Genomic DNA, 22,220 nt, shown 5'->3' on the forward strand with positions numbered 1-22,220 from the left:
CTTCATCATCGTAACTTCCTCGTAACTTCATCATCGTAACTTCCTCGTAACTTCTTCCTCGTAACTTCATCATCGTACCTTCATCATCGTACCTTCATCATCGTAACTTCATCATCGTAACTTCATCATCGTAACTTCATCATCGTCACTTCCTCGTAACTTCTTCCTCGTACCTTCATCATCGTACCTTCATCATCGTACCTTCATCATCGTACCTTCATCATCGTAACTTCCTCGTACCTTCATCATCGTAACTTCATCATCGTAACTTCATCATCGTACCTTCATCATCGTAACTTCATCATCGTAACTTCCTCGTAACTTCATCATCGTAACTTCATCATCGTAACTTCATCATCGTAACTTCATCATCGTAACTTCCTCGTAACTTCATCATCGTAACTTCATCATCGTAACTTCATCATCGTAACTTCCTCGTAACTTCATCATCGTAACTTCATCATCGTAACTTCTTCCTCGTAACTTCATCATCGTAACTTCATCATCGTAACTTCATCATCGTAACTTCATCATCGTAACTTCTTCCTCGTAACTTCATCATCGTAACTTCCTCGTAACTTCATCATCGTAACTTCCTCGTAACTTCATCATCGTAACTTCCTCGTAACTTCATCATTGTAACTTCATCATCGTAACTTCTTCCTCGTAACTTCTTCCTCGTAACTTCATCATCGTAACTTCTTCCTCGTAACTTCTTCCTCGTAACTTCATCATCGTAACTTCATCATCGTAACTTCATCATCGTAACTTCTTCCTCGTAACTTTATTGTAACTTCATCATCGTAACTTCATCGTAACTTCACTGTAACTTTCATGATAACGTTCTCCCTGTAAATTATTCGTCATAACTTAATAATTGTAGCTTTTAGCACACTGTGCATGTGGCATGTGTTTATTCGTTATTGCTTCCCAAACTACAACCTGCTTTTTCTCTACGCTGAACACTGCTACTACAAAGACAGATGCATAAGCTAGTTATTAAAAAATCACAAAGTTAGTAGAACAGCATTTGATGCGTTTTGTAAACAAACTCCTCGGTCAGAGCAACACGTTTATTCGTCGTGTTTACAGAACCTTTTGTGGTCCACTGAACAGAATTGTGGGATGGCCTACACGGCGAACGGAGGACGCGGGCAAAATAACGCGCATCCCTCTGCGTTTTCTGTTGAAGCCCAGCTCACACACCGCTCTCTCTCCTCCCTGCAGATTACCTGGTCCCACTGCTGTGTGTGCTGTTCTCCGTGTTGTGGATCTCCTGCACGGTGGTGTGTGTCTGCTGGTTCCGCAAGCGCAGGAAAGACCGAGAACGCGTCGACGCGCCGGTGGAGGAGAGCATCAATAACCAGCGAGGGGCGTTCCTGAGAATTCAGTCCTCTTGCAGGGAGGACAGGAGGAGCGTGACGTATCCGCTGGACCGGATCGGAGACGGAGCGGAGAAACAGGACGAAGACGAGGAGGAGGACGACGACAGAGAGGAGGACTGCAGCCCAGGGCTGGTGGTGGATAAGTGCCCTTCCTTAACGTACACTAAAGGGGAGGTAGTGTACACCGTTTGCACCGCAGCCCCGCCACATCCTTTAAGGACGCACTACAGCACCAAAGACAACCGTTGCAAAGACGTGAACCGGAGCGAGCGAATCAACGATCGCTACGTATGAGCAAAACCGTCTGGACCTAGTCCGGATTTTTCACCCTCTTCTGTTTCTGTTTACACTTGCCTTATTGTTTTGTTTGTTGTTGTTTTTTTGTAAAAATAAAGGACCTGTCTTTATGGGCGCAGTGGGAAATCTGGTCGGAGGTGAATCTAGAAACGGCAGCTCGGATCTTCATTAGTAGTTTTGGGTTTTCTTTGAGTCGTGACGTGTGTGTGAAACGTGAGTCATACGACACGTGTCGTTGGCGTATCTCCCGGACGATAAGATGCGTTTATTCCTCTGCTGGTGCAACACTTACGGCAAAGTCATGTTTATATTGTCGTTTTTTACCTTAGCGCATTGTTATTTTTACCGTTAAATCTAACTACAGTGAAACGCAACATTTTATTATTCATTCATCCTTTATTTCATCACCACAAGGCTTTAAATTGCAGATCGAAGATTTTATCTTCCGGTTTCATTTCAGTTTTTTTTTCCCTCCGAGGTGGCAACATCTGTATTTCCGCAAATATGTTCTTTAAAAAGAAACAACGCTGTCTTAAGTGGGGGTGGGGGGTGGGGGGTGGGGGGGAACAAACAAAACAAATATTTCCAGCTGTAAACAATGACTCAAATGTTTGGTCAGTTTAAGCAATTAAACTTCAAATAAAAAGTCGTTTTACTAAGTTTAGGGGTTGTTTTTTTTTTTTTTTTTCCACTATAAATCTGACAAAAAAAAAAAAATTCCCAGCAATATAAAGTGACACCAATTTCTAAATTAAACAATTAAAATAATCATAAAACTTTAATAAGGAACTGAAGGCCTAAAAAAAAAGAGATCTGTAATAGAGAACCGTACAAAACATTACTGTGTGGTTTATTTGTGTGTGTTGTTTTTTTTTAAAGTAACAGAAGGTTGTTCAGGGGGTGTAGAAGTATCATCGCCGCATTAGGTTTAGGAAAATGGTTCATGAGGTTGTAATATCGATAGATCGTTGCATCGTCTTCCACCGAGCGATGAGTCAAGTGAAATCAGACGCTTCAGTAATCATGACGACTGTAAAAAAAAAAAAAAAAAAACAAATACAGAAATCACCAAACTGAATCTAAATCGGTAAAATAGAAGTTAAACGCAGACGCCGAATATTATTTTGAGGAGATGTTAACTGTTATTATTTAAAGAACACTGGTTGTAATCTTTAATAAACATCATGTACATGAATGCAGCTCGGGCAACACGGCACCGTGCGGTTTACTGATCGCACCTCTAATCAGACAGGACGTACAGTACGGTGCAGGGGGGCGTTATGTTTTACGTGTGTAGTCCGGAAAATACAGTACCCGGCGGTGACGAGGTGAGAAGTGAATACAGGACGACCCTTCGATCGTTGGTTCTTCATCTCATCGTTTGGGTAATACATGCTTAAAGTGTGGAGCAGTTCGTTTCTACACTGTATCACGTTTCGGTTTTTTTTTTTTTTTTCTTTCCACGTTCGCCGCCGGTTTTGACAGGAAGTGGAAAACGTTTTCGCTTCTTTACAGATTCACAGAGAATTAAAAGAGACTAAAGAAGAGACTAAGAGTATTAGAGACTAAATAAATGTAAAAAATAGGAAAAAGTCTTTAAAAAAAAAAAATGTGTACATGTGTAAATAGGAAAGAGTTATAGCTGTGTATATTTGAGTTTAGTAACTTAAAGAGACTTTTATTTGTATTATTATTATTATTATTATTATTAATAATAATAATATTAGTAATAATAATAATATTGCTGTCAAATATTTGTTGCTCCATTTTTCTTTTTTTAATATTGTCATTCCTATTATTTATGTTGGCTCGATGCTTTTTATTTTTAAATTGATATATATATATATATAAACCCCTGGAGCGCTTACAAGCATGAAGTTTGTGTTCTTTGTTTTGCTCTGAAGTCCGTAGGACTTTTACTTCACACATCAGTCTGTTTCCTGTCTTCACAGGATGTATTGCTTCAAGTATGTGATGACTTCTTTTTACTCCTGGGCGGGTGATTTTTTTTTTCTTCTTCTTCTTCTTCTAGAAACGATGGAGCTGTTGGGGTTTACTTTTTTATTTTGTAAGACATTTTGGAACCATAAGTGGATCTGCATTTCATGTCATTAAAAGAGCTTGTGATAATAATAAAGACAGGCAGAATTTTGTTTCCACACACACACACACACACACACACACACACACACACCTGAGTTTGTACAAGATGATGGGTAAAACATCTCAAACCTAAATTCCTTTTTAAAAAATGCAAATAAAAATGTTACAGAATGATTTCAGTTGTTTTTGTGATTTGATTTTAGCTGTATTTAAAATAAACAGTATATTATTTAAAAAAAAAAAAAAAGAAGAAGAATACTGCCATTACAGCAGTAAGCAATGAAAATGATCATAATTAGAGTGGCAGGCAATATTATAATATATATTTTTCTTCTTTTTCTTTTGCTTCTTCTTCTTCTTATTATTGTTGTTGTTGTTATTATTATTATTATTATGGAGCAGATTTCTTTCTTGCATGATGTGTTGTTAGCACATTTTAGTTTGTTACAGTTCGGTGATTTTCCTGCTCTCACACGGCTAATTCACTCCATCAGTTCATGAGCAGGTTTAGTAAGTGTGCTAGAGCGGTAGTTTTGACGCTTGGATAAAGTGGCTCAGTGGTTTGCACATTTGGCTCGCACCTCCAGGGGCGGGGGTTCGATTCTCGCCTCCGCGTGGGTGCACGGAGTTTGCATGTTCTCCCTGTGCTTCGGGGTTTTCCTCCAGGTACTCAGGTTTCCTCCCCCAGTTCAAAGACACGCGTTGACTGGCATCACTAAATTGTCCGTAGTGTGTGAGCGTGTGTTTGATCGTGCCCCGCCTTGTGCCCCGAGTTCCCTGGGATAGGCTCCAGTCTCCCTGTGACCCTGTGTAAAGGTGCAGAAACTGGATGGATGCATAACGTGGGTTGTGATTTCCACCACTTTAACAAAATAATAATTAAAAAAAAAAAAAAAAAAAAAAAGTCTGCCTGAATGCTTCACGGACCCCTGGGGGTTCGCGGACCCCGCTTCGAGAACTTCTCTGCCTGTGCTAAACTTTCTAAAAGTGACTCCTCAAACCGTAAAACAAACAGTAGATCTGATATCCGTATTATCTACTTTTACGCTAATGATGTCCGTAATGTAAATGGAGACGGGGGCGGTCTATGGTTTGGCTGAGTGTGTGTGTTTTTCTGACTGGATGTTTTATTCTCCTTAACGTTAAGTGCATGTGGGATGTTTAAAAGCGTAATCCCCTTTCCCCTGGAGTTATGAACAGGATTTTCCCCCCCGGAGTCTGGGATTCTTCAGAAAGCTCTTCCATTCCATCACTGAGTCTGGCCTTGCAGTGGGATTCATGACTCAACCGTTACTTTGAAGGATTAAACAACGACCCAGAAAGGTTGACGTAAGCACTTTTAAAGTGCCACCTTCTCACAGGGAGCTTGCATTACATTTACATCCACGTATTTGGCTTCGTACACGTTAGGCAGAATGTAACCCAGCCGTACGAGTTATGGGTTTACCGCCAGGACCTCGAGGGTCTCATTACTGTACTTCGTTACGAGACCCTTCTTAATAAACGACAGTTTACTTCAATTTATACCACAATTCTGCCGACACAGGTTCATGTTAACCAGCTCATTCTAATGCATTCTCGTATCTAATCTACGCCTATTAATAAACCGAATAAAAACACGTGTAGTTGTTGATATGAAGTTTCCTGTGAAGAGGCGTTCATGTGAACATTTACAGAAGGGGTCTTGAGTGTCGGTGCTTTGTAACGGTCGGAGGTAAAGCTTTAACTTTACGTTTCCCGCCACGGGAATGTCTTCAGGACAGAAGCGTTTACGCTCTGTGGTTTCTTGGTAAGCAGTGCGTTTGTTATTAACTTCAAGAGAGAGGAAAGAAAGAGGCTGGTGAAGGAACGACTATTTATAGGTGCTATAATCTAAGGGTAACTTGTTTCGTGTACGTTCCACGATAAATGTAACCATAAACAGATAAAAAAATACGACATGTCCTTTAATGATTGGCAAATTCCTGTGGTGTAAGAGAAATAAAACACTACAGGATGGGATGTTATAGGAGAATAATCAACGTCCGGATGATAAGTCATTCTGCTTCATCACACAAAGCGGTTTATTCCTTATATAACATACTGACAAAAAAACTTCATATAGGGGGTTGGAGCGGGACAGAAATATTTGGATGAACCCGTTAGTTAGCTTTTAGAAAACACATGGCTCCTCTAAAGTGTTCTTTAACAAAGAAGCTTTCTGCAAGGAGATTTATTTATTTATTTGATTTATTTATTTATAGCACATTCACTTGTCCCAATCACAGGTAAAACTGTAACTTCTGACACAGGAAAGTCATCAAGACAGACGGGTGTATGCGTTGTGGTTTCCTGGTAAGCTTTTTATTTATTTATTTATTTTTATGTGTGTGTGTGTGTGTGTGTGTGTGTGTTGTTTAAAAATAAAAATCCAACGCAGAGAGCAAGAGTTTGGTGAGGAATCGAACGTTGGTAGCTGCTATAACGTAAGCGAGAACTGGAACTAACGTGTCGTTTCTTGGACGTTCCATAGCATTAAATGTAAAGGAGTATGACACGTCCAACTTTAATAAATAGAAAACTCTCATCCCTGGCAAATTTCTGTGGTATAAGAGGAACAAAAGCAGGTCCTGAAGTGTTTCATTCCTCTTATACCACAGCGCCGACTGGTCACAAGGTGTTGGTTATTTTTCTTTAACAGCACCCTGCTGAAAATAAAACAAACAGCGGGAACCATCAGAGAATTTGTAATGGTTTTAATGCTTAGAATTCGAATTGTATTGGTTTTTAATGGAAACTCTAAAAGTCCCTGTGGGTCTCTACTGGTAATTTGCTGCCAGTATATTAGTGGCATGTTATGTCTAGTAGATACCATCACTAACCAATGATAGTAATGGCTTTAATGGTTAGCTGATGGTTTGTAATGACATTCGTAGTGGAAACCGTTAGAATTTCATGTTCAGAAGACAAATTTGTAATGGGAGAAGAAGAAGACAGGCAGAAAGCCGGCAGCTAAAGAAAATGAGTGGGCGGAGTCTCGGGTGAGTCGGTTGTTCGAGTCTGTGTGTGGAGTGAGCGTCGATGCTAACCGGGCTAGCTGTGCGTCAAATGGATATCGGGGAAAATAAATGTAATAAAACTAACGCCGCAGTGAAATGTAAGTCGACAGTTTCCCTTCAGCAATCGGGGGAAAACAAAAAAAAAAAGAATGGGGAGTTACCACACACCCGAAGTTTTCCTCTCCATCTCACCCACCATCACAAGTCCGCCATTTTCCTTTCCCTATCACCCGTCCGCCATTTTACCTTCCACCTCACCCGCTAGGAGCCCTCACCCGCCGCCCAGGCTCCTCCAGCCTTAAACTCCTCTCACAGGTCAGAAAAGTTTGTTTTCCTCTCTCTGCACATTATAATATATCACATGGACCAGTAATACAGTCTTCCTTTTAATCCAGAGTTGATTGGAAGTGCCTTAACGGCGGTGAAGTGGGATAATTAGACAGCATGTGGCGTTAATCCGCTGTAGGTCTCAGTGACACGTCTGTAGGTTAAATGCTAATGTCCGAGGGTAGTGTGTATGATTTAAGTATGCCTAAAACCCTGAACCAAGCCGAGTTGTGTATGGTTGAGTTCTGTTGTGTTGTTTTTGCACTTTCCGACATGTCCGTGAGCGTAGGTCAAGATCTGTAGAAATCTCTAAATCTCTAAATAAATAAATAAATAATGGTGTTTGTATGAATTGCTGCTATTTATTTATTTATTATCTGTACTGCACTTTGGCTATTTAGAGTCACAGTTCTGTGTACGAACAGACTATTTTCAGGGGAAAGTAATTAGTTTGCTTGGAAAGTGAGGAGAAGTCACCAAGTGACGTCACGCATGTAGATGATATATTTGCATATTCATCGATCTTTCATGGTCATTTGCATATCAAAGCCAGGGAAAGGCTGATGCCGAGCTCTCGGTGCGGATACGTTAAACGAAAATCCTTCTTTGTTACCTCAAACTCGCTTTGACGGACGTTTGTGCTTACGCCCGAGCCGATCTCCGAATCGCACTGATCGACGGTGTACGAACGTACGGCGTGGTGATTTTCTTTCATCGCTGGTTTATCGTCTGTCGCGAGACTTGACCGCGATCTCGTACGTTCTTAAACGACGACCGATATCACGCAGTGTTCCTGCAAAGGGGCTTTCTGTTTACACGAGGCTCCGCGTGTTACGGCGTTGAACGGAGTTTGGACATGCAGAGACTAAAGAATCTGCAGAGAGCGGCTTTTGAAAAGAATTCAGCCGTGCAGCCGTGCATCTGCCAGTTCAGCTTATCACACCTAAATCCAGATGTGCGTGTGTTCGTGCAGGAATCTGTACTTCACAGAGAAAGAAAGAGAGAGAGAACACACCTCAATCCTAACATTAAATCTTCCTGAGCCTGTCGAGCTGATGTACAGGAAAAATATACGTGTGTGTGTGTGTGTGTGTGTAGTTTTTTGAAGCTGTAGCTTTAAACCTGTAATGACAGACTCGTGACTTGCGCGACCCGCTCTCGCTGGATCTCTGTGGATTTCCTGTTATCTCCTGCTACACAGATGAATCAGCCTTTTTCCCTCCGCTCCAACAACACTGCAGCCTCTCAGTGCGTTAATCGTGGAAGGAAACAGCTGCTGAGCACAGCATCTGTAGGATTAAGAAACCCGGCTTGTGTTGACATTTGCTCCCGTAGCGAATAAATGCTGGCGGTGTGTAAACGCCGAACAGCTGCTTAGCAACGGGAACTAACCATGCGTGTAACGATGCGTTTTTGATGTTTGGTTTATATATCCGCGAGTAAAACGACGAGAACTGCGAATGGAAAATTCGAGTACGCCACAAAAATCGAACGGTGTTCGTTTGCATTCGCCGTTCTGTCGTGTGGGCGGGGCTAAACGGCGATTTACTCTCATTGACTGGCGGGATTTGGATGGACGCACCTCGTGGCTTTATTTAATAGACTTCACGGCTGTGTGCTCGGTAGCTACAGGCACGTGTGCGACTCTCTCAGGAAGTACGCGTGCTAATCAGCGATTACAAGCCACGTTTTTTGCATAACTAAAGAAGTGAAACGTGCGTCTTGCTTTATCCTCACGCTAGGCCTGTCTCAACGGCTTCTAACGTGGTTTTCGCCGTCATTTCCTCTCTCTCGCCTCCTAGTCAATGCCGTTATGTTTATTGTGTGGAAAGTGAAAGCCTTGAGTGAAAAAAACCCCCAAAAATGGGCATGTTGTGATCTGCCTCGCCACACACACACACACCGCCCACGCCAATGTAACTGCACACACACACACACTCTGTACTCACGACACACACATCTGCTACGCCGCGCACCGTGTCAGTCAGTTTTACTGTGAATAATCTCTGTTTAGAAATGATTAGAATTAATATCTAACAACGTCTGATGTGTATTTTTCCTAACTCCTATAAGCGAGCTCTCAGTTTGGGTAAAGAAAACCCCGAGCCGCTCCTTTAGAATTACAATAACACATTTATTTTCATCCGCATTACCGAATATTTAAATACGTGTGAGCATATATTTATTTACCAGCTCCTGCAGAATTTTTATTCCTGAACCTTCCGTCATTATTTATACTTGGCGACCCGTTCGGTGTCTGTTGCTCAGTACGTCAGCGGTTTCTTTCTTTTCCAGGACGTTCCAGATTGTTCTATTTGCTCTACCCGACGTTTGTGCGACGCCTCTGATTGATTCTCGCTCTTTTCTCAGCTTCGGAACGGCTCGCTTTTCTCCCGTAGACAGCTCTCCGATCTTCATGTTGGTTTATCCTTTTTAACGACGAATGCCGTCTGCACGGCTGAAACTGAAGGCTCGGACCGAGAGTAGATGTTCAGAGCTGTTTATTATTTAAACAATCAATCTACCAGGACACACCTGGGTAACAAGAAACCTGTCGTTTAACACGTCTACATATAAATTCCAGGAAATTATAGACTCTCTTCTCGTATTCATCAAACCCAGATGTCTTCAGTCTACAGCAAAAAAAAAACCACCAAATGAGTTGGGTTTGCAGTTCCAGTACTTTCGGAGGGGACTGCACACAGTGCTGTAGGATCTGACAAATGATTGTTGAAAAAATATTTGTTTATGTTTTTAGATCACAGTCAAGTGTAAGAGCAACAAGTCTGTTAGAATAAACAGGATTTGTAGGACTTCACACCCTGTGTCTGTGTGTGTGTGTGTGCGTGCGTGCGTGTGTATGAGTGTAATGCGAGACTCATGGTGTCACATGATTTCCATGCATGTGCACACACATGCACACAAAAACACACACACACACAGGGTATTAAGACTCTGTGCTACAAGAGAGAACTATTCAGGCACCACTGGAGATTTTCCCTTTGATGTCTGGGACGTGAAAAAGCCTGTGTGTTTAACACACACACACACACACACACACACACACATCTGTGTGTTCCTACACAAACACACTCGCACACACACATACACGCATGTGTGTTTCCACACACACACACACACACACACGTGTACACACACACACATACACGTGCACACACACACACATACACGTGTGCACACACACACACATACACGTGCACACACACACACACATACACGTGCACACACACACACACACATACACGTACACACACACATACACGTGTACACACACACGCACACATATACACGTGTACACACACACATACACGTGTGTTCCCACACACACATACACACACACACACACACATATACACGTGTGTTCCCACATACACACACACACATATACATGTGTGTTCCCACATACACACACATACACACATATACACGTGTGTTCCCACATATACACACACACACACACACATACATGCACATATATACACATGTGTGTTCCCACACACACTCATACACACACACACATATATATACATATGTGTGTTCCCACACACACAATGTAAGGGTTCACTGATATAAAGGATATTATGACCTGAATTCTTCAAGTGTGGATCCATTGTGATAAGGTCACTGTGACCCGTGTGAGTGTGAGTGTGAGTGTGTGAGTGAGAGTGTGTGTGTGAGTGTGGGTCCAGGTCAGGGTTGTGTGCAGGACCAGTTGCTGTTCCTCAGACAACTGTCCGAATCTGGGTTGGCAGCTGTCGCTACGCAGCTATCAATGAGGCATTACACTTCTGGTTAAACAGAATTGTGTGTGTGTGCGCGTGTGTGTGTGTGTGTGCGCGCGCTTCTTCTTTAGTTTTGCACAGGCGCGATGATGTAATGAGAAGTTTACGTGGATTATTTTCTGTTATAGAGGCGGCCATCTTGGACAATCGTGTTCTCTTCTCACTCGGAGCACTTTGCCGTCATCTGACCGCCTCTAGAGCTTAAAAGAGGCTCTGCGGCGACGAGCGCTACCGTAGTTCGTCCTTTAAAACATAATTGATGCTTCTCAGAGCTCCTCTCGACTAAGCGCTCGATCGTGGTCAGGGCCGAGGTGAAGTGTTTTTATTATACGCACTTTAAACCCCGTAATTCTGACTCTGTAATATTCAGATCAGGTCTGAGCCTCGCTTAGAGAAGCTCTGATTAAATGACCAGGACAGTAATGCATTGCGTGTGTGTGTGTGTGTGTGGTGTGGTGTGGTGGTGTTCGGACGTGTGTGTCCCGAGGCCGACGTGGTGTTTACGCGTTCTGGGGTTAATCGGCGCTACGGTGATACGTACACACGCTGTAATTGTAGTTAGATGCCGTGATCAAGTGTCTCGATTTACTAAGGTAGCCAACAGTGTAGCCAACGAATAATGTAAGTCATGTAAATACAGGTGCGCTCGAAAGTTTACGCCTTGCAGACTCGGCAAAATGTTAATCACGCCTATTAAGAAAAGGTGCAAACGTTGACCGATGCTCGTGAAGGCGACGCGCCACGTTGACAGCCAGGGGGGTGTAAACTTTTGAGCAGGACGATAGGTGTCAACTATTTTGTTTGAAGATCTTTTTTTCATTCAGTGCTGCCCTTCAGAAGTTCCCCAAAAGACAAAATAATAACAATTATAATAACACCGATCGTCCTGTTTAAAAGTTTACACCCCCCCCCCAAGAGTTTCACCAGATTTATCCCTCAGCGTGATTGTTTTCCTTGAACGCCCCCCCCCCTCTAATTCTGACTCTCCTGATGATCGCTAACGTCTTGACTAACAGCAGTAACCGCGCTAAGATAACATCCGTAAAAGATCATCGTCACGATTGGTTGATCCTGCTTTAAACAGGATTAACCAATCAGGAGCGTGCGTCGTTTTCCTCGTCTGTGTTCGAGAGCTGCGTCATCGATCCGGCGGGAAAATCAGCAGAACCGGGAAGCAAGAAAATTTACTGGAAAACGTCTACCTGGTGTTGTTCTGTTGGGAAAAACCTGTGGGGTGGGGGCAGCTTTTTATTTATCAGTTAAATGAAACGAATTAACACGGAATTAAATCCGAGTCCGTCCCACAGCTGGAGCCTACAGTCCCTGGTGATAACGAACGTGAACGTGCGCGTCAGGACCCTCTGTGCTTCACGTGCCTGTGTACGCGTGAAACACGCTGCCTTCGCGTCTATTTAAACACGCGTCTAAATCCCGCAGCGTTTCCGCGATGAAGGCGAGACGCGCCGGAGACTCGTCTGCAGTGCGTTATGGGAATTTTCCGGAGCAGCTGTTGCTGAGATTTGGGGATCGGCTCGCGAGGAAAATAAGCAAACACTTTGTCTTACGCAAATAAATATCTTGAAGTCGGCGGGTCAGTGGGTTGAGTTTGCTTTTTCGAGCGGAAAAAAAAAGACTGAAGTGTGACGCGTCGTCGCGTTTGCAGGTAGAAATAATGACTGGTTAATTCAGCATTAATTAAACATCACTAGCAGGTTAACGTTAACGTTGTTATCTGTGGCCTGGCCGGGGTTCTCGCTGTTTCTCTCGCTCTGATGTAACAGCTAGGACACACACACACACACACACACACCCCGTCGCGTCTCAAAGTGTTTCCACAGCTGTCGCAAACAGTTGCTTGTGGTGTTTTGTTTTCTCGCGGCTCACGCTTTCAGCGCCTCGGTGACTAACCACGGTCATGGACACAGCCGCCTCCTGGCCTCCAGAGACTAATACCGATCTCTGTGTGTGTGTGTGTGTGTGTGTGTGTGTAGACAGGACAATATTCAATGGCCAGTACAGGAATCCTTGCGATTGCGTTTTCGCCAGTTCGAGTAGTTTCCACTAAAGAAATAAATAAATAAAAAAGCACAAACTCGGCAAGTCGCTTCGAAAATTTTGAAAAAAAAACGCCGCGGCAAAATCGAGCGTCTTTGGCCGCAACTCCGCGCAGTCCTGTACGGATGACGTCTTTTGACTTCGTGCTTATAAATACGGACGATAAAAAAAAAAGCACGTATTTATGAACGTAAGCAAAATCGATGAGAGGGAAAGATTATTCAGACGCCACAGATGACCAACTTTAGTACTTTGTTGTGAAGCTATTGTCGGCGATTACGGCGCCAAGACGCCTACGGTAAGACGTAATTAGCTTTTTTTTTTTTTCGCGGCATCGCGGTAGGATTTTGTCCCGCTCCTCACGGCAAAAAAGGTTTAAGAGGAGATCCCTCCGATGGAGTTTCAACATCCTCCAAGTCAGACGATGGGCTAGACCCGTGCAAGGCGTTCTTGAGTTGTTTTGGCTGTACGTTTGGGATCTTCGTCTCGTTGAGAAGTCCGTCTCGTCCTCAGTTTCTTGACCGACGAGATGAAATTCTCCTCGATTATATCCCGGTACGTTTCTCCACTCGTGTTTCCTTCGATTAGGTTTACGTCCCCTGCGCGGTCTGCAGAGAAGCGGCGCCGTGCCGGTGATGCTCCCACCACCGCGCTTCACTGCGTTACTGTTCGTTCTGTCTCGTGTTGCAAAACATATATGATTCGTCTAAATCTCTGTGCTGTAGAAACCTCCACCTGCGTATTATCGGACCGTTCGTCCTGACGAGGTCTTCGTTACGCCTTTGACCGAGTAAAGGATTTTTAGGGCCGGTTTTGCGCGTACATGTTGTTCTGCTTCTACACCTCCAGGAACATTTCTCCTTTCACCACGTCGTTATTTACACACGTTTTCAGTCAGTAGGTGCGACGGCGTGTTCCTGTGAACGCACATCCCACACGCCCGTGGAATGCCCCGGGTTTGGATTCTCTTGCCAGATCGCACCCGCATGGTGCACACGGATCCCCCAGAGAGACTCCAAGAGGTCGTGTCTGGACTCGCAGAGTCCCATTAAAACACACGCAGCTCTTTAGGTGTGTGTCTATTCAAGGCTGAAGGCTGCAAATCCAGGTAGAATCTCCCGGGATCACGAGCTCCGTGTGTGTGTGTGTGTGTGTGTGTGTGTGTGTGTGTGTGTGTGTGTGTGTGTGTGTGGCTCCAAAAGAAACGCAACGTGGAAGTTTTTTGTCATAACTGCTTTGGATAATTTTGGCAAGTCGTGAATACTAGGATAGGGTTTATTTTGTGTGTGTGTGTGTGTGTGGATGTATGTGGGTGGCTGGTTGTGTGTGTGTGTGTGTGTGTGTGTGTGTGAGAGAGAGAGGAAGAAAACCTTAGCCATTAATCAATGTCTCAGACTGTCATAAACAAGAATTATTCAGCTGAAGACTGTACTTACACAAGGTCCAGTTTTGTGTGTGTGTGTGTGTGTGTGTGTGTGTGTGTGTGCGTGTTCATTCCCCACCCGATAATAAACTTTAGAGAGGCCCTTGGGCTGTGCTTTTCTCCTTCGCTGATGAACAAGGACAGCTGAGTGTTTCATCTCTCTCTCTCTCGCCGTGATTGTCGCTGACACCAGCGCCCCCCGGTGGACAAAATAACAGCAGGCTACAGTAGACACGCTGAACGTGAACTACTGTACAAAAAGTCTCCAAAAATATGAAGGGTCACGCCGTGAAATCTGCAGAGCTTTAAACTGTGACGTGAGCTTTACAGCTGCAGAAACAGGAATTTCGAAGAAAGTCGTCATTCGGGTCAAAAGATAACGCCTCCACTCAAACACGAAAATAAACATTTAGATTAAAAAAAAAAAAAAAACCAGGAAAATGTTCGACAAGTCAATAAATAGCGTTAACGTAAGTTTGAAAATAATCGGTAATGCGGAGCAGACACGGAGGGTCGAAACGTTCGCCGTGCGCCACGTGTAACGATTATCGTAGGAGATCTGTACGGTAGGTTCTGTCGCGCGATGCACGTCGTGCCTGCACGTGGGGAATTCAAAGCTCGGGAACACGTCTGCGCGTGTTCCATCAACACCAAAACAGGACGCGACAAAACTACAAACTTTTAAAATGTTGATTTGATCTACAATCTTTAAAAAAAAAAACAAAACCCCCGTTCCCACGGATAACTATTAAGTACCCTCGGTACCGAAATATTCAGGTGTTACGGGTGAGGTACGGAATGCCTCAGTTTCTGACACTACTTAACGCGGAGGATTTATAAACACGCTGTGTTCTGACAGTCGCTAGGAACAGGATGACGTGTAAATTGTGGTTTATTGCCCGCGACGTGTCTGTACGTTTGAGCGGCTCCATATCGTGCAGCCGTAATATGTTTAAAGTGTTTGATGGTTTATCGGACGTGATACGTTTGACAGAATATCGTAGCGGGATTACAGTTGCCCCTGCCGGAGTTGATTATTTTCCTAGAACAGCACAGCGTGAAAGTGTTTTATTTTCTCTTATTCGTTAAAGAACGACGTGTAATATTTTTGTCACATTTGACGTTACTGCTAGTTCTGACTTACCTTATAGCAGCTGTAAGCAGTCCTCCTTTCGCTCTTTTTCCCTATAAGACAAAACATAGACACATAAATACTAAAGGTCGCCGAAAATGTCGCCTATCCGCACTAATCCATGCCGATGAGGAGGAGGGTCCGCTGTCGTTATCCAGTACGAGAGCGGCCTCTAGAGGCGAAATAAAAACCATCGCTGAGTAATTTTGTCGTGTTATTTGAAGTGGTTTTTGATTCATTTTGGGCGTCTCTGTTTTTATTTGTTATCTGGAGCGTTCATTTTTGGTCCAGTTTGAATGTGTGTCTTTTATTTACTTTAATATTTATTCGTAGTTAATATATATGAATGTTTTTCATTAAAAAAAAAAGTACAGTACATTTTCCTGGTACAGTCAGGACTGTTTATTTTTGTAGTAATGTTCAGCAGTATTTTATTTTGAGTGTTATGTTTTAAATTTGTATCAACTTTAAAAACTATCGTTGATTAATCGGTACGTCTCGACTTCGTCGTCGGCGTCGGTGACCGTTATAGCTGCAGGGGCCAAGCACCATTCACAGATCAGCGCGAAAGCAACCGTAGACGAACGTAACGTCGTGTTTGTTAGCTTTAGGACAGGACTCTAGAAGCAGATGTTTGACGGCGAGCCTGTCTGTGCTCGTCAGATCCATTTCGAGTCAGAGATGTGTAAGTTTTTAAAGCGTTTTCCTTTCACGTTTAAACCACAGACAGGTATTTGACGATGATTTATTGCGGTAGGGTGGATTTACAGAAGTCCGAGCCAGAAAGCGCCAGCGTGAGAGACCTGGTGGCGTCATCAGAGATGTATTAACGATCTCAGCGGCGTTTGTTGTTATCCTAATCATTATGAGCGTTCAGCGGCGCAGTAAATCAGCAGCTCTGCTACTGTAGCGTCTGCACTTTACTTCTCTCTGCTCCGTAACCACAACACACTTCCCTTTAACATGCGCTGAACTCAGTCCTCAGGCGTCGGGAAAGATCGCCCACACACACACACACACACACACAGACTCGCTACTGAACACACATACCTGAATGCAGGTGTGAATCAGACATCACACACACACACACACACACACACACAGACTCGCCACTGAACACACATACCTGAATGCAGGTGTGAATCAGACATCACACACAGACTCGCTACTGAACACACATACCTGAATGCAGGTGTGAATCAGACATCACACACACACACACACACACACACACACAGACTCGCCACTGAACACACATACCTGAATGCAGGTGTGAATCAGACATCACACACACACACACACAGACTCGCTACTGAACACACATACCTGAATGCAGGTGTGAATCAGACATCACACACACACACACACACACACACAGACTCGCTACTGAACACACATACCTGAATGCAGGTGTGAATCAGACATCACACACACACACACACACACACACACAGACTCGCTACTGAACACACATACCTGAATGCAGGTGTGAATCAGACATCACACACACACACACACACACACACACAGACTCGCTACTGAACACACATACCTGAATGCAGGTGTGAATCAGACATCACACACACACACACACACACACACACAGACTCGCTACTGAACACACATACCTGAATGCAGGTGTGAATCAGACATCACACACACACGTTCTTCTTGGTTTTATTGATATCAGATGCAGTGTGACGACAGCGCTGGGGTTTCCTACACTGTCTGTCTGTTTGTCTGTCTGACACGATCTGTCTGTCTATCTGTCTGTCTGTCTGTCTGTCTGACACTTTCTATATCTATCTATATGTCTGTCTATTTATCTGACACTTTCTATATCTATCTATCTATCTATCTATCTATCCATATGTCTTTCTGTCTATTTATCTGTCTGTCTATCTATCTGACCCTTTCTATATCTATCTATCTATCTATCTATCTATCCATATGTCTTTCTGTCTATTTATCTGTCTATCTGTCTGTCTATCTATCTGACACTTTCTATATCTGTCTGTCTGTCTATCTATCTATCTATCTATCCATATGTCTTTCTGTCTATTTATCTGTCTATCTGTCTGTCTATCTATCTGACACTTTCTATATCTGTCTGTCTGTCTATCTATCTATCTATCTATCCATATGTCTTTCTGTCTATTTATCTGTCTATCTGTCTGTCTGTCTATCTGACCCTTTCTATATCTATCTATCTATCCATATGTCTTTGTCTGTCTATTTATCTGACACTTTCTATATCTATCTATCTATCTATCCATATGACTTTCTGTCTATTTATCTGTCTATCTTTCTGTCTATCTATCTGACACTTTCTATATCTGTCTGTCTGTCTATCTATCTATCTATCTATCCATATGTCTTTCTGTCTATTTATCTGTCTATCTGTCTGTCTGTCTATCTGACCCTTTCTATATCTATCTATCTATCCATATGTCTTTGTCTGTCTATTTATCTGACACTTTCTATATCTATCTATCTATCTATCCATATGACTTTCTGTCTATTTATCTGTCTATCTTTCTGTCTATCTATCTGACACTTTCTATATCTGTCTGTCTGTCTATCTATCTATCTATCCATATGTCTTTTTGTCTGTCTATCTGTCTGTCTATCTATCTGACACTTTCTATATCTGTCTATCTATCTATCTATCCATCTATCGATCCATATGTCTTTCTGTCTGTCTATCTGTCTGTCTATCTATCTGACACTTTCTATATCTGTCTGTCTATCTATCTATCTATTTATCGATCCATATGTCTTTCTGTCTGTCTATCTGTCTGTCTATCTATCTGACACTTTCTATATCTGTCTGTCTATCTGTCTTACACTTTCTATATCTATCTATCTATCTATCTATCTATCCATATGTCTTTCTGTCTGTCTATCTCTCTGTCTATCTATCCATCTATCGATCCATATGTCTTTCTGTCTGTCTGTCTATCTGTCTATCTATCTGACACTTTCTATATCTCTGTCTATCTGTCTTACACTTTCTATATCTATCTATCTATCTATCTATCTATCTATCCATATGTCTTTCTGTCTGTCTATCTGTCTGTCTATCTGTCTTACACTTTCTATATCTATCTATCTATCTATCTATCCATATGTCTTTCTGTCTGTCTATCTGTCTGTCTATCTATCTGACACTTTCTATATCTGTCTATCTATCTATCTATCTATCCATCTATCGATCCATATGTCTTTGTCTATTTATCTGTGTATCTGTCTGTCTATCTATCTGACACTGTATATATCTATCTATCTATCTATCTATCTATCTATCTATATGTCTTTCTGTCTATTTATCTGTCTATCTGTCTGTCTATCTATCTGACACTGTATATATCTATCTATCTATCTATCTATCTATCTATCTATATGTCTTTCTGTCTATTTATCTGTCTATCTGTCTGTCTATCTATCTGACACTGTATATATCTATCTATCTATCTATCTATCTATATGTCTTTCTGTCTATTTATCTGTCTGTGACACTTTGTGTATCTGTCTGTCTGTCTATCTGTCTGTCTCAGTGAACAATCAGTGAATATAAATATTAATTCAAGTTTTTAAAATGTATTTATTAATTGATTTACAGGCAGTGTTTCTAGGTTGTGTGTGTGTATGATGTGTGTCTGTGTGTGTGTGTGTGTGTGTGTGTTTTATTTCTGTTGAGAGTTCTTAGGTGAGTTTAGTTTGGGTTAACTGGATTATTATTATTATTATTATTATTATGATGATGATGATGATTATTATACAGTCGCGCGGTCCGGATTGTGTTATTCCGCATAAACCAAAGCGATTTGTCAACAATGACAGTTTGTATTTATTACCGATCGACACGTCATGCTCTGGAACTGTTTCTAATGAAGATTTAACGTTGTGGAAACGTTGCTGAATTGAAATATAAAAACGTTGACTTCGTTACGGTCGGTCTGATTTCTGGCTGCAGGACTCTGGGTGTTTAACCGCGCCGATAATTTCCCTTTATTTATCGTGACACGTGTTTATTTCAGCTGGACCGAGGGAGTGTGTGTTGGAAAGCACTGCGATGTGTCTGGGCGGTTATTCCCGTGTCGATTGTTCCTCTGCTTCTGACGGAGCTTAATACGCCGGTTTCTAATAACTCTCTCTTTGTTTTATAAGCACGAGCCGCTTTATAATAATGAGTTTCTCTTTTTCTGACGTCTGGAGGGATTAAAGCCTGTTTGCGTGTAAGTTATTAAATCCGAGAGAGAGGAACAAAGAACACCAGGTCGTGAATTACTGTAATGAGAAGGAAATCATTTTATTTAACGAAGGTTTTAGTCTCAATATGAGGAGAAGAGATCAAACGGGAAAGTTCATCGTTGAAACTTTACGCAGTTTTCTGACATTTGACTGCAGTGACATTTGAATTTATTATAATGTTGTGTTTTTTTTTTTCTGTTTATCTGTTCGCTCTTATTTTATTTTATTTTGGCGGAACCTTTGATTCCTGTAGCTCTGGTGAATTTACAGTTTCTGACTTTTTACTGTAAACGTTCCACACGCTGTTTTAAACCACCAACAGGTGGTGGTGATGCTCTGTGATGAGGATTTAGAACTGCATCGACAGCGAAACACACTGTACGCTCTGTGTGTGTGTGTGTGTGTGTGTGTGTGTGTGTTCGGTTGTCCGTCTGTGGGAGCTCTTCTACGTGCGTCCTGTGTCTTTAAGACTGTACCGAGCACCAGGGTGGTGATGTAGATCACGCGCTGCGAGGAACAGCGGTTCCTTCGAGGGTTCCTCCAGAGCTCTGCGTCTGCTGTTAGTCCCCGAGATGCTTCCACAGACCTGCTGCTAATAGACATGTGGTATATTATACAGGCCTGTGCTTTCAGGCCATTGCATCAAAAGCTAAAATCACACATTTTAATAATAATAATAATAATAATAATTTACACAAATTCTAAACCTTATTACAGTGCTTATTTGTAATCCATGACAAAGTTTAAAAAAACACGTCTTGTACTTATCTGTCTATCTCTCTGTCTGTCTCTCTGCCTGCCTGTCTGTCTTTCTGTCTATCGATTTATCTGTCTATCTAGATCTCTGTGTATGTATAGCTTTCTATAGATTTCACTGAAAACAAAAACATCTTGTATTGATCTGTTTCTCTCTGTTTTTCTGTCTGTCTGTCTGTCTCTCCTTCGGTCTCTCTCTCTCTCAATCGATTTGTCTGTCTGTCTCTCGATTGATCTGTTTGTCTAACTCTTTAATTCATTCTGTTTGTCTGTCTGTTTATCTGTCTGTCTGTCTAACTCTTTGTTTTTGTCTCTGTGTAAATCTTTCTGTCTGTCTCTCTGTTTATCTGTCTGTCTAACTCGTTCTGTCTGTCTAACTGTCTGTCTGTCTGTCTATCTATCTTACTCGCTCTTTCTTTCTGTCTATCTATTAATCTATCTGTCTAACTCTTTTTATTTTCTGTGTGTCTGTCTCTATCCATCCATCTCTCTATCTTACTCGGTTTGTCTGTCTATCGATCTATCTGTCTAACTCTTTCTGTCTGTCTGGCTGTCTCTGTCTGTCTGTCAGCCAGTCTGTCCGTCTGTCTGTCTATCTATCTTACTCTCTCTGTCTGTCTGTCTGTCTCTCCATGTCAGTGAATCTAATCCGTGAAGTGTATGAAGTGATGATTCCAGATGAATGGTGCTCAGGTCAGTAATGAACTTATTTCAGTGTGTAATTAAAACTATCCGTTCTTTTTGCTGAAACAAACTCGTACCTATGAAATCCCTAACTGTGATGTCACGAGATCTAACTTTAGCTCCGCCCCTACTGACCCAGCGTCACTCGGCAAAATCAGGACGTTAGTAAACCCTTTTGAATAAAAAAAAAAATTAAAAATTAAAAACACAGGAAATTGAAACTTGGATGAAGACCGAAACACTCCGGCGACCAAATTAATTTTTCATTTTTTTTTTATTTTTAAAAAGACGCAAATTTACAGGAAGAAGAAAGAAGTCAAAATCGCGAAAGTGGAAGATGTCGAGGTCCGTTTTCTCTCCCAGCCTTTTGTGTTTCCGTGTGATTTATGATTACAACATCTGGCCTGCAGAAAGAAGCTCGTACAAGGATGATGGAGAGGAGATAAAAGGAGATGAGGAGGAAGGAAGAGAGATGGAGAGAGAGAACAACAAAAGAGAGCGGGATAATCTGGAACATTTTGCTGGCTTGTATTAACCTTTTTCCTCATCGGGTATTGTCGCCATGATGGAGAGATGAAAAGAGGTGGGAGGAGGAGAAACCCATTAGAGTGTCACCTGATCTCTCTCTCGCTCTCTCTCTCTCTCTCTCATACACACGCTTTCACTCCCTTATACACTCTCTATCTCTCTCTCTCTCTCGTACACACTCTCTATCTCTCTCTCTCTCTCGTACACACTCTCTCTATCTCTCTCTCATGCACACTCCCTTATACACTTTCTCTATCTCTCTTACTCTCTCTCTCTTGTACACTCTCTCTATCACTCTCTCATACACACGCTTTCACTCCCTTCTACACTTTCTCTATCTCTCTTACTCTCTCTCTCTCGTACACTCTCTCTATCACTCTCTCATACACACGCTTTCACTCCCTTATACACTCTCGCTCTCTCTCGTACACACTC

The 22,220-nt window shown here is 42.3% G+C and overlaps 1 protein-coding gene and 1 long non-coding RNA gene across 3 annotated transcripts in view; both read left to right on the forward strand.

Moving 5' to 3' along the window:
- Positions 1–2,739, forward strand: part of jag2a (jagged canonical Notch ligand 2a) — a 30,830-nt gene extending 28,091 nt beyond the window's left edge. For both annotated transcript variants that reach the window (XM_053620287.1, XM_053620288.1), the window contains one exon: positions 1,228–2,739. In XM_053620287.1, coding sequence (XP_053476262.1) covers positions 1,228–1,679 — 452 coding nt within the window. In that variant the 3' untranslated portion in view covers positions 1,680–2,739. The remainder of the gene's footprint in view (positions 1–1,227) is intronic.
- A 3,998-nt stretch (positions 2,740–6,737) lies between these two features.
- On the forward strand, positions 6,738–22,153 carry LOC128605137 (uncharacterized). The gene is made up of 3 exons (XR_008385478.1): positions 6,738–7,138; positions 21,213–21,266; positions 21,546–22,153. It is a non-coding gene; the product is annotated as an uncharacterized LOC128605137 (long non-coding RNA).
- Positions 22,154–22,220: the final 67 nt, after the last annotated feature.

Source organism: Ictalurus furcatus, chromosome 3 (genome assembly GCF_023375685.1).
Source record: "Ictalurus furcatus strain D&B chromosome 3, Billie_1.0, whole genome shotgun sequence".
Lineage (NCBI taxonomy): Eukaryota > Metazoa > Chordata > Actinopteri > Siluriformes > Ictaluridae > Ictalurus > Ictalurus furcatus.